The 12,517-nt window shown below is 35.4% G+C and overlaps 1 protein-coding gene across 1 annotated transcript; it reads right to left on the reverse strand.

The window, feature by feature from the left end:
* Positions 1–1,840: 1,840 nt before the first annotated feature.
* Positions 1,841–6,763, reverse strand: LOC121412781 (probable U3 small nucleolar RNA-associated protein 11). Its single transcript, XM_041605548.1, has 8 exons — positions 6,598–6,763; positions 5,683–5,744; positions 5,149–5,251; positions 4,441–4,554; positions 3,938–4,034; positions 3,313–3,464; positions 2,705–2,815; positions 1,841–2,122 (listed from the first exon to the last, which is right to left on the reverse strand). Exons 1-8 carry the CDS (start codon positions 6,655–6,657, stop codon positions 2,039–2,041), a joined length of 783 nt encoding a protein of 260 aa, XP_041461482.1. The 5' UTR covers positions 6,658–6,763; the 3' UTR covers positions 1,841–2,038.
* Between the last annotated feature and the right edge of the window lie 5,754 nt (positions 6,764–12,517).

The following is a 12,517-nucleotide window of genomic DNA, read 5'->3' on the forward strand; positions in this document are numbered from 1 at the left end:
GTCTCGGCCTTTTCCCAGGTCGTTTTTTGGGACGAGAGTAAGAGACAGTCATAAAATCGTCATCATCCAAATCGGGTCCGTGGTCTTCGATGATCTCCGGCGCTGATACCGAAGCTTGGGCCATTATTGGTGGGAACCAATAAGGCGGGAAATACAAAATAAAGGAGAGTGCGTTGTGTTAGTAGTATATGTATAGCCTTCAAGAAAAAATGCCTTACCTCATTCCTTTTGCCCGGTGAGACAAAACTCCTACATATATCTCTAAATCCAAGTATATAGATCTCCTCGAATAAAGAAAACAGCAGTTTAAAGCTCAAAATTAGGATAAAAAAGCAGATTAAGGCGGATTTTAAATCGAAACAGGTGCCTGGATAGACGTGCGACGTCAACGACTCTGTGTATTGTCTACTGACAATTTAGTCTAATTGCAAGTAAACCCAGATTGGCTACACCCATTCCGCCTAATATCCACTTGGTATATCTAACACCACTTTTAATAGTCAATAAAGTTAGATGAACTGTTTATGAACAATACTTTCATTTTAAAAAAATCATGGAAATTAGGCCAACTTGGCATTAGCCCAAATGCAAATTTGACTAAAGTGGGTAAAAAACCAAGTGTAGCGTAGACAAAAAGGCAATTAGGCCAAGATGAAAGAAAACCAAAAGAGTTAGCCCATGTCGTATTAGAACTGAGAATAGCCCAACTGCTTTTTTGAGACCAAGTGATTATAAGAGAAAATATGTACATGACAGAAAGAAAGAAAGAAAGAAAAGGAGAAAATATGAAATGAAGGGAGTTGAAAGAATAAAATTGAATGAAGGTAGGAAACAAGGGAAATGGAGATGTAAACGTCTTTAATTGAAGAAGGATGAGGGAGAAAATGGAATTACGAGAGGATGTCGGTGGGGACAGAGGTATGGGGGATTGGTGAAAATAAAATGAACGTAATCAATTCTACTCTCCACAATTTCAAACATACTACCTTTGTACTGACAAACTAGATCTTCTGAGAGTCACTTTTTTATTAAAGCATTTATTTTACTATTGTATTACATTCAAGTAATACATTATATAATACTAGTAACATAAATTACGTCTTAAATCATTGCCTCTTGTATATCAATTATTACTACATTGGAAATCATATGCACCTGGTTTGTCTTGTGTTATTTTATCTTATTACCCCAATTGCTCTTTCATAAATGTGGTCTTATACTAGTTATACATGTACCCCCATTCATAAATGCAAAAAAAAGGCAACTATCCAGGAAAAAATATTTTTTTGCTGCTTCTTCATGGACACAATTCTTTCAATAGCAAGTATGAGTGAGGGGGAATAATTATTGAACAATATTTTGCTTTGTCTTTCTTTTATCACTTTTTTGCTCTTATTTTGCTGATAGGACTTTAGACAAAATACCACCATATTACTCTTTATATTGCAGTAATATAACAACTCGTAAACTACAACTGCCCTAAAGTCCAGGCAGAAGCTGCAGAGATTTGTTTGATGCAGCCACTGTATGTATACACTCATGTCTTCCTTTAGTCCCGTTTTCTTTTCATAGACCAGGATTCCGTGTCTCAGACCTTTGTTGATTAGAGGAAAACAACGAAAGCAAGACAAGAGTGTAGAAGTGGTGGCTCCCAAGCAGCCATTTTTTGTATTCTTTTGCATCAGACTAATCACTTACATTTCATGCAACACAATCAGACTCATAAGTAATGCCAAAATCTGTCGCCTCCACCTAGAATTACAGGCTGCAAAAGCCTCATATGTTGCAGATTTTTGCAGATATGTTATACATGCTCACTTCATGGGCACAATTATTGTTTTACAACCCCCTCCCATGTCTAAAGAGTCAATGTTAGTTGTAAAAGAGCCCTAATTTATTACTTCAGAACTTTCACTGTTCGAAATGACTATTTTTCTTTACATTATGATGCCAGTTTGACATCACTGTACAGCAATGTCCTTTTGACATGAAATTTCCTCTTGAAATAATTGACAAGCATACAGTATAATGCTGGGTGTCATCTCTTCCGTTTCATGTGGAACTTGTAGACTGGTGCCGACTCGGGTGTCTCCTCCTTTACAAGCTTCTTACGAGATTTATCCTGCAGTATTAAAATAGAGAGGAAAAGAGAATGGGATGGAAGCAAAGACATGTAAAGCAAATAGTTCAGAGAGAAAATCAAGAAGAGGGATAGAGTAAGGAGGAAAATTTAGAAGAGAGAGAGAGAATCAAATAAATAGGAGAGGGAAAAAAGATGGACAGAGAAACAAATTCTAAAAATAATAACAAAAATATATTTACGGTAATTGCAGTTCTTGTATATAGTACATTCACAACATTCCTACTCACTTCCAAACAAATTGGATAACAGTACCCAAACTTTTGCCCAGCAGTATTTTATGAAGCATTTCAAGGAATAAATTCCTGCCTAGTACCAACTTTTCCTAACATGGGTTGAGTGAAGTGCCATGTTGTTCAATTATTTGCCAAAGGAAATTACGCAAATGGCTGGGATTCAAAACCATGGCCCTTTTTTTCAAAGTAAGGAGACTAAATCCAATGAACCACAATTCCAGCCTATATGTTTTTAACACTTAAGTTTCCAGCCTTTATGTTTTTTTTTTAATTGATAGTTTGACATTTAAGAACATGCACAAGTAATGAAATGCCAGCAATAAATCACCTTAGAATGTTTCTTTGCTTCCATCTTCTCTGCAATGATGTTGAGTTGTTTCTCCCTTTCAATTCGCTGGCTGAGCTCATGGTATCTCTTCTTCTTTTCTTTACCGACATCCTGGAACAAAAAGATAATAATATGTAAGATTTATATACTGTTGAATGTAACATTTCTAATTGCTGCATAACAATACCCCAGCTTTAGCAAAGCAAACCCTGATCAGGTGCATTCAAGGAATTCCTTCCTACCAGGTGCCTATTTACTTTACATTTAAAAAAAAAAGCATACCTATTCGACAATTTGCATGCAGCATGTATCTGCAAAAGCTTGTAACCTGAAATGTGTTTTGAAATCTTATTCTAACCCAGAAAGGAGATTGTAATATATCCATGTAACTCTGCCTAAGTGGCATTCTACTACAAAGGAAAAATATGATTTACACAAGATACAATAATACCAAAGATCATGCACTATCTGGTAAACAGTCAAGTTGACAGTAAATGCACCCATTGTTGATATGAAAATAAATCTTATTGATTTTAGGACTTTGTATCAACAATACTGCTCCTACACCTACTTTAATATGAATTTGAAATTATATAGAATCGACTCACCGCTAAGCCTGAAGATGCCCCTTCCCCTGAACTTCCTGCTAAAGCCTTCAGCAGCGATGGATCAGATAACATGGACAGTGTAGGACGATTGTGAGCTCGATGGAGCAAGGCAGGATGGGTGTTCAGATGCTTAGCTGGATCAAATTCTTTTGCTAAGGAGGACAAAAGCACACACAAACTAGAAGATTGAAGTAGTGAACATCACAAAATTGTGGTAAACAATCGTAGAAGTGATTTTGAATTATATTATTACACCACTGCAACTAGTACTACTAAGTCTACTTCTTTCTCTTTTAATCTTCCTCTATTTTTCATCTCATCCTCTTCTTAGCATTCATCTCTTCCTTGTAGCTCTCATCCTTCTCCCTCTCATCCTCCTCCTTCATTTCTCCTTCTCCTCCTGTTTGCAGTTTCTGCTTTTTCGGATGACAAAATCATAGGCTTTGCATAGCAGCATATTTTTTCAACAAAATGCAGAAGATGACACAATCAGGCAAATATTGTGAAAGGTGGAAAATACATTATGTGTAATACTGCATATGCCTGTCACTCTGTCAGCAAAGAAACTAGTTGGTATTGAACAAAAAATTTGAAAAAAAATATATATATACATATATGGATGTACCTTCTTTGACAGTGTCAACAAAAAATGTGTGCTTGTTCTTTGGTTTCTCCTCTCTATCTTCAAGCATATGAAGACTGGATTTCAGCTTCTCAATTTTCTAAAAGGTAAACAAAAATAACAGAATTAGAAAAAAATTAAACTTTAAAGAAAAAGAAAAATAGTTACTACATGGAATGAATTGATAAGAACTGGGTTTTTTTTATGAACAACACAATTTGAAGATTTGTATTACACTGCATTGCTTTGAGAAGGAAAATTCATTGAAAATGGTGCTATTAAAGAGAACAAGTTTATTTGTAAACAAATACAAATAGAAGTCTGATTAGAACCATATCATATTCACAATAGTATGAGATAAAAGGCTGACGAAAATCTAACATAATTTTTATGAAAGGAATCCGACCCCCAAGGGAAAAATTGGCATTCATGACAGAAATCTTGAATACTGAATGAGAAGTACATTGCACATATAGTAATAAATTGCAGATTGCCAATAGACTTACTTTTGATTCAACCGTCATCTTGTGGTTGACGTATCTCAGATCTTGCGTTTCCATCATCTTCAATTGTTCTTCAGTGGTCGGTTCGTCTTTCTTCACACTGGTATGAACTCCATCCTATCAGAAAACATCAGAAACAAAATTCTAGGCTTTTCGATTGCAGTTGTGAAAAATAATCACAAAATATTGTCTAACAGGCCCCCAATACCCTCTCCCCCTCCCAAAATAGTACAGTAGTACAATAATTTTATAAAGGATTCTAAAAAAATCAATGATTAAATGGAAAATTTTATCATAAAACAGTTCTTGATCATCATGAACCATGAAAAATGGCAATTTCTTTAACCTATATATGACCTCACTAAAGCAAAACTTAAAAAACTCCTCATTCTGTTATTCTACATGTATTCAAGGTGTTTTTTTTTCTCTCTAACCTTATTAATGTACTTCTAATTATTCAATTTGTTTTATTAAAACCACTCGTAAATGCAGTGTGAACTTCTTCTTTATGATTTTGTAATCCCCAAAAGATACCGACTCAATTGTAATTTGAGAGCAATGCAGACAGAAATAGTACATTTGGATTTGCATGTACACAAAATTATTCAGCCTGAACATAGTTATCCCATTTTAATCATATTTCCCTCTGTCATATTTTCCTCAGCAGCAAAAATTAATTTTACAAATTTGAGAGGCAATGAGATTAATTACAATCATCCTTGTGCTGATCATCTTGTAGTAGAATTCATCTGGGTTCCTATCTCGTGCTTTCTGACGAAGCCGCTTGAGTGCAGCTTGTTTCTTGTGATAATCCCTGGGGAAAAATGCAATAGAACATGGACATAAAATGACCGAGAGATAAGATATTCCTTTGTTTTTAACATATCAACTTAATGCATTATCTCATTCACACTGATTTCCCAAGACTGCTGAAAATTGTGAATGTGATTTTTTTAAATAATTACCAATAAATAATATTTTGATATTAAATTTGGGTTTTCTTCTTTCATAATTCAATTCTCCTAGCCATTTATAAGAAAAAAGTTGAGTCGCGTATGCAATAATAATAATTTATCATAATTCACAGAGACAGAGAGGCATTACTACCTTTAGTTAACAGTATAACTAGACCTCTATAGGCAGTGAAATAATTCTTTTTCTTGGCAAACCTATAAAAGAGAAAAGCGTTGCCAGAAATCAGAATGTATTTTTGAATATGAACTGAAGAAAAATAAGCTAGCTTACCTTGCACGTAGTTGATAATCTTTCTTCTTTTCTAAAAGTCCAAACTTGGCACGACTGGAAGGCTAGGGTAAAGAACAGAAAAAGAATATGAAAAGGGAATGCAGGGAAGGATGGAGAGCAGCATAGTTAGTATTAGACAGCTGGCAGCCGTCTGTTTCGAGGAGTTTTTAAACATTTTTTTTTATTTCTCCTCGTACACAGACGGCTCGCTATCGTGCACCCACCATTAGGGGACTTGCAATGCAAAATCCCCCCGTCGGGGCTTTTCAATTTTTGTCTTTAATGAATAAAAATTTCGAAAATTATAGTGACCAGAGTGCAAATTTATATTCCCTCTTGGCATCAATTGCCAAAAAACGGAGAAAAATGAAGTTAAAAGGAACAAAAACAGTGACTTACCTCGGCTGTCGCGCAAATTCACTTCCCCGTTTTATCCGATCTTAAGTACATAAACATATGGCCATTGAGTCCCCTGTACAGATCGCGCTAGAACTTCGGTCTCTGTATTTGGTGAGCGAAGCCAACGAAGTTCAGCTGAACAACCAACAAAACAGAGACCGAAGCTTTTGGTCTAAGTCAGGATTTGTACTGAGGAGAACTTGATCATGTTCGATGTTGATTGGATCATTTTCATGACAAAAAACATGTACATGTACAAGGAAAACAAGCGGGAGAGGTTATGATGAAAAAGGCGTAGGGTAAGAATCTACAGTTTACATATTATATAACTGTTAAAACAAAATTATCACAGGGATACAAAATCGTGACAAACAACCACGAATATTATTTCTCACGACCTTCCAATCACTCACAACAAACACAAATATATATTGATGGGACCGTAGTAGTAAGCGTCGCGTCAATCGCATCGAAGACTTCTTTAATAATTATCGAAATTCTCTAGTCTCCACTCACCTGAGATCTTTCTCGATGGCTTTTCTGAGCTGCCTTTTGTGCTTTCTTGAAAGATGACATCTTTTTAACTTAACAGTACTTTGAGGAGATCTACACGCAAGTGTTAAGTTTACAAAAAATAAAATTCACACACGTGTGAGAACGTCAGTTGTTTGTGTATGGAACGCTAGAGGGAAATGGGAATTATCAACTAAAAATTATACAAAAATAATGAGCACAAAGTATAGGCTGTGCCGTGAGGGGGGGGGGGCTGTAAGTGCATCGGTAAAAAGATTTGGCGTAAGCATTTACCTGTTCCCTTATTGATAATGATATTTGGATTTGTCAGATATCCCATCCTGGGGCTATATAGGGGGGGGGGGGGGCGCAATTAGGTCAAGGATAATGTGCTGCTGCCTGCGCCCCTGTGTTAATTCTAGTGAATCAACTACAGAGGCCGGAGTGGAGGCATGATTAAAGAAAATAAGAAATGTATATTATGGACAAGACGAAAAAAAACAAGGATAGATTGCTAGCTGTGGAAAGATCGACTGGTTTTAATCGAGGCCCTTCTTCTTTCAATATAGGCCTACCAAGCAGCAAATACCTATTTTACATTTTTAGACCATTTCAGTCAAAGCACCCATTAGGTTTAGAGCTTGCCACCCCCCCCCCCCACCCTACCTAGCTTCCATTCAGCATTCTTTGTTCAGATTCATTCAACTTCTCTCTCCCATGCAACTCCCCTGAAATCAAAGGTGATTTCAATTGTTTATCAGGGCAATTCTCTCTCTCTCTTCTGCCACCTATTACATCCCCATTCTAAAATGATACCCAATACAGCATTTAAAAAATCTTTTAGGTCACTTCCAAATCATGCACATGCAACAGTAATGGGTACTCCTGTTTACTTCAGTGTTCAGCCATTATTGTTTTCTTCAAGAACTATTAAGCCTATATAAAATCGGATTTAAAGTAAGAAAATTATATTTTAAATTTTTGCTTAATTTCACAAAACAGTTATAAGCACATCCTGGTCAGTATGCAAATGAGGAGACTGATGACATCATCCACTCACTATTTATTTTGTATTTCATTATATGAAATATTCTAATTTTCTTCTCATTGTCGTGTGAAACAATGATTAATTGCTGGTTGAACATGTGGAATTAGCATTGTTTAATACTATATAGTTTAGTCAACTTGGTCCTTGTTGTCAAATCTGTAAAAAATAAAATATTGTACAATTCAAACAATAAAAAACAAAAGAAATAGTGAATGATGGACATCATCAACTGACTCATTCGCATGACACTGAATTGTGCATATCACTGTTTTGTGAAAATAAGCGAAACTTTAAAATGCCAAAACTTTCTTATTTCACACTCGATTTTGATGAAATTTTCAGCGTTATGCTAGTTTCATTTTTCTCTATTTATTCCAATCAACATTTTTCAGGGGCGGACTTGACCTTTAAAGGGGAAGTTCACCCAGAAAAATCAAAACAATTGGCAGAGATTTTAGGAAAATCCATTAGAAGATTAAGAAAGTTGTCAGAATTGTAAGTTTGGGGATTTGTGACATCATGTACAAGCAGCTGCCTCGTAAGTTATGTACTATATAATGCATGAATTTAATTTTTTTAATGGTTCATGAAGGCTATTTTTTTCAGGAGCGGGTGTCAAATGATTTTTTTATATACTAAGGGTACAAAAAAAAATTGTGAGAAATTAACATTTCATTGTTTTTATTAATGATACAAAGCTGCTAACATATGTCATAAATCAAAAAGTTGAAATTTTAATAACTTTAAAAATATTTGATGGATCTCTCTAGCCTTTACCAATATGTTTTTTCTGCCATTTCTTGAAAAAAAAACTTTCAGTCAGGTTGAACTTCCCCTTAAACACAGAAGTATAATGAGAGACAGTGATCTCAAGGCCGAAAAGCTTTAGAACAAAACACAATGCCATTGTCCCTCTTAATCATACCACACAGTTTAATATCTGTATACATTACAAGACACATAGAGACATTATGAAAGTACATTGAAACTCTTTCTTTTCTTACAAAATTTAATTTAATGCAATTGAATTGCAAACATACAAATGAGCATACAGAGTATTGTACATTTAGATATTCATAACTAAATCACTTCTGTAATACTGAATAAAGAAAAAGCTGTCTTTAGAGGGAAGTGTTGCATGAAATGACTTTCTGTTGCGGGGGGTTGATTTAACAACATACCAAGACTAATTCTTCATGTATATAACTGCTAGGGGTGACAAGACAGATATTTTATTAATATTTGAAGAAAAGAACTTGGTGGTAAACAAGTTGTATATGGCAGATGTAATCAATGATTTATTTATAGGATTCAACAAATCGGGAAGATGGAGAGCCCTCACCATGAAGCTTAGTGTCCAGGGGGCCGTTTCATAAAGCTGTTCGTAAGATAAGAGCGACTTTAAGAACGACTGGTGAACCTTTCTTACGCACTAAACCATCACCAATACAATACACCACTTACCGCATGAAGGGATCACCAGTCGTTCTTAAAGTCGCTCTTAACTTACGAACAGCTTTATGAAACACCCACCGGGGATTGCAACAGTTTAATACTACCAATGTACATAAACTGTTACAGTAGCATAGAATCCTTAAGGGTGAGCCAAACTAGCTGAGTTTGCTGCCTTGTGTTAACATCATCCATAAAGTGAATAACAATATAAATATTTTGGGAAGATTTTTCTTCTTTTTCTGGATGGGGGGGGGGGCAGGGTGGCTTTCATTTGATCTAACAATCCACTGAGTCTTTACATGTATTCTTTATGGAATATTCTAGGGGTCACAGAATACATATAGCATTATTTCAAGCAAATAGCTGGGCGGTAAATAAGTTGCTGATATGTTTATTTTTTAAGTTTGGACAAATTCAAAATGATACCATCAATTATCGTTGTGAGCATGCACCTCAAAATTATCTCCCATCCAAGTTGTCTACAACGGTTATGCACCAGGATTTCAACACCAGGAACCCAGGTATTTGTGGAAGGGAAGTTTACCGAAAAGTTGTGAAGGAAATGAACATTAGCTTTGCAAAAACTGGGACATCGAGAATACAAAACCTGTCTAAAGTATGAGACCCACAAGAAAAATGTCAGTGAAGAAGAGCCATGTACAACATCATCTGAAAATAAAGATGACATATTTAATTAAATGTAGGAATTGTATAATAAAGTCTATGGGACTTCAGTAACCCGGGGAATATGCCACAATAATGTAACAAACATCTAAGTTCTAAAACAATGGATTGGTCAGCATTTTATGAATGTAGATGATCCACTCCTATATAACTGCCAATTTGTCTCTAATATTCACTTGGTGTTTCCTTTAATTCTCTATCATATTTTCTTTATTAAAGGAGATAACCTTATGAGCAGCACAAGCTACTATGTTGTCATCGATCGTCAGGTGGTAGCAACTAACGTCACATCCTTTGACATTGCTGTCATCATGCTGTTGGCCAGTTTCTACTGCTTCAATATCCTGTGCACAGAGACAGGCTCATCAACCCTTGAGTTCTTTCAACGGTATGTACATGCATGTTTTAATTTATTTCACAGAATTCAAAATTCTTGAAGTCTAAAACCCAGCGCACACTATGCGACGCGCTGCGACATGATTTTTTCACAAATCTTAATTTGCATTAAATTTGAAAGTTCCAAGAAGTTGAATTACTTTATTCGACGATCAACATAATGCTAGGAACACTAAAATAACAATTCTGTTTTGCTGCAAGACTTGTGGTTGGAGTAAATTCCAAATCGGCTTCAGGTCTCAGCCGATGATGACGTCATTGCAATTTGGAATTGAAATTTCTTGTATTCCCACTGGGAGGCTCAAATTACACTGGAAATTCGATTTCAGTATTCATACCACTATTTGGAACGTTGATAGTTCAAATTTTATAGGTTGGAATGCTCATATCAAATGTTATTACAATTTCCTTAAAAATCACATCGCGTTGCGTAGTGTGCACTGGCCTCAAGATTAAATTTTCAAAAAATATTTGGTGGTGGCTTCCAAACTTTCTACACAGAATTCTGAAATTCATTATATACAAATTCATGCAAATTTATTTTAAAAACAACCCCCAAAATGCTACTTCTCTATTTTGCAGTGGATTTTGATTTTGTCTGTTTTATATGAAGGGCTTGATGGAAATTACAAAAAACAATTTACCCCATTCCAGGGCAGGGATATATTATACACCTCATAATTTACTGATCTATGCAGATTCTACTGGTACATTTAACATAATTTCTGGATACAGATTTGAAAAGTGACACGATTAGAAGGTCTGGCAAAAAATCACTTTCAGAATGGTTCATATATCAATTTCAGAATATATGAACCAAAGTTTTTTTGTGATTTTATGGTTGAACTTGCCTTTCTGTGTTTGTGTGTCTGAATGTGGTTCCATTCGAAAAATGTGCAGTATCTTATGTGTCTTGGATGCATGCTTTTGATACTGGTTATTCTGAGGAGAATAATGTGAATTTTCTTGTACATTTGTAGCAATGCAGGTGTTTCCTGAAAGCTGTTGTGACAGTACGCCAAATTGACACCTGTTACCATGGTTAGATACGCTATTTTATTCATGAGTCCACTCTTTGAAGAGTGGACTCGTGAATAAAAACAGTGGAATCATGAATAAAATAGCGTGGATAACCACGGCAATAGGCATCAATTTGGCGCACTGTGATAAAAGCGCGCATCAGCATTGGACATGTTTTTTACACACGCCTGATACATGCTAAATTAAGCGTAATTTATACAGAAAATCTGCATAAACCATGGACTCAATCTTGGGTTTTCAAAAAAACCTTTGTGAATTCAGGCCATTATGTTCCTGCATGTGTATTATTAAAGTATGCTTTATTCTCATTGACTCTCAAACAAGACAGTCTTTCCTCTCACTCCTGCTAATTCTACAGATACCTAATAGAGGACCATGTGGACAGCCATTAAAGGACAAGTCCACCTCAGAAAAATGTTGATCTGAATCAAACGAGAAAAATTAGACAAGCACAATGCTGAAAATTTCATCAAAATTGGATGTAAAATAAGAAAGTTATGACATTTCAAAGCTATGCTTATTTTTAACAAAATATGAACGAGCCAGTTACATCAAAATGAGAGAGTCGATGATGTCACTTACTATTTCTTTTGTTCTTTATTGTTTGAATTATCCAATATTTTCACGTTCTCGTCATTGTCCTGTGAAATGAAGTTTCATTCCTCCCTGAACACGTGGAATTCCATTATTTTAACCTTTTGTGCTTCAGGCAAGGAGGTCCTAATAGTCAAATTCGTAAAATTTGAAATATTGTATAATTCAAACAATAAAAACAAAAGAAATAGTGAGTGACATCATCGACGCTGTCATTTGGATGTAACTGGCTCGTTCATATACATGTAACTATTTTGTTAAAAATAAGCATAACTTTGAAATGTCATAACTTTCTTATTTTACATCCAATTTTGATGAAATTTTCAGCATTGTGCTTGTCTGATTTTTCTCCATTGATTCAAATCAACATTTTTCTGAGGTGGACTTGACCTTTAAGTTTCACAGATGTACCGATCCAAGGAACAATGCCTGCAGGACCAGGCTCATCAACCGAGACCATTTTATGGTCACTTCATCAACAAGGGTGTGCAGCAAGCACTTTCGGCATGGACATCCATTTACAGATGATCAACACATGAGGGTGACTTGTGTAAAATAGCGACAATAATGGCGGATGGTAAATGGCAAGTTAAAGTTCATGGTAAAGATGTGTCAACAATGGTCTCTTATGACTTTATCTATCTATCTTGACCAGCCCAGCAAACCTTTTCTAGAAAAAGTTTTAAGGATATGCTAGTTGCATTG

Source organism: Lytechinus variegatus, chromosome 4 (genome assembly GCF_018143015.1).
Source record: "Lytechinus variegatus isolate NC3 chromosome 4, Lvar_3.0, whole genome shotgun sequence".
In the NCBI taxonomy this organism is placed as follows: domain Eukaryota; kingdom Metazoa; phylum Echinodermata; class Echinoidea; order Temnopleuroida; family Toxopneustidae; genus Lytechinus; species Lytechinus variegatus.

Coding starts and splice junctions, on each gene's coding strand:
- LOC121412781 (XM_041605548.1), bottom strand. CDS start 6,657: ATGTCATCTTTCAAGAAAGCACAAAAGGCAGCTCAGAAAAGCCATCGA. Junction 5,745..6,597: donor GCCATCGAGAAAGATCTCAG/GTGAGTGGAGAC, acceptor TCTTTACCCTAG/CCTTCCAGTCGTGCCAAGTT. Junction 5,252..5,682: donor GATTATCAACTACGTGCAAG/GTAAGCTAGCTT, acceptor ATTTTTCCCCAG/GGATTATCACAAGAAACAAG.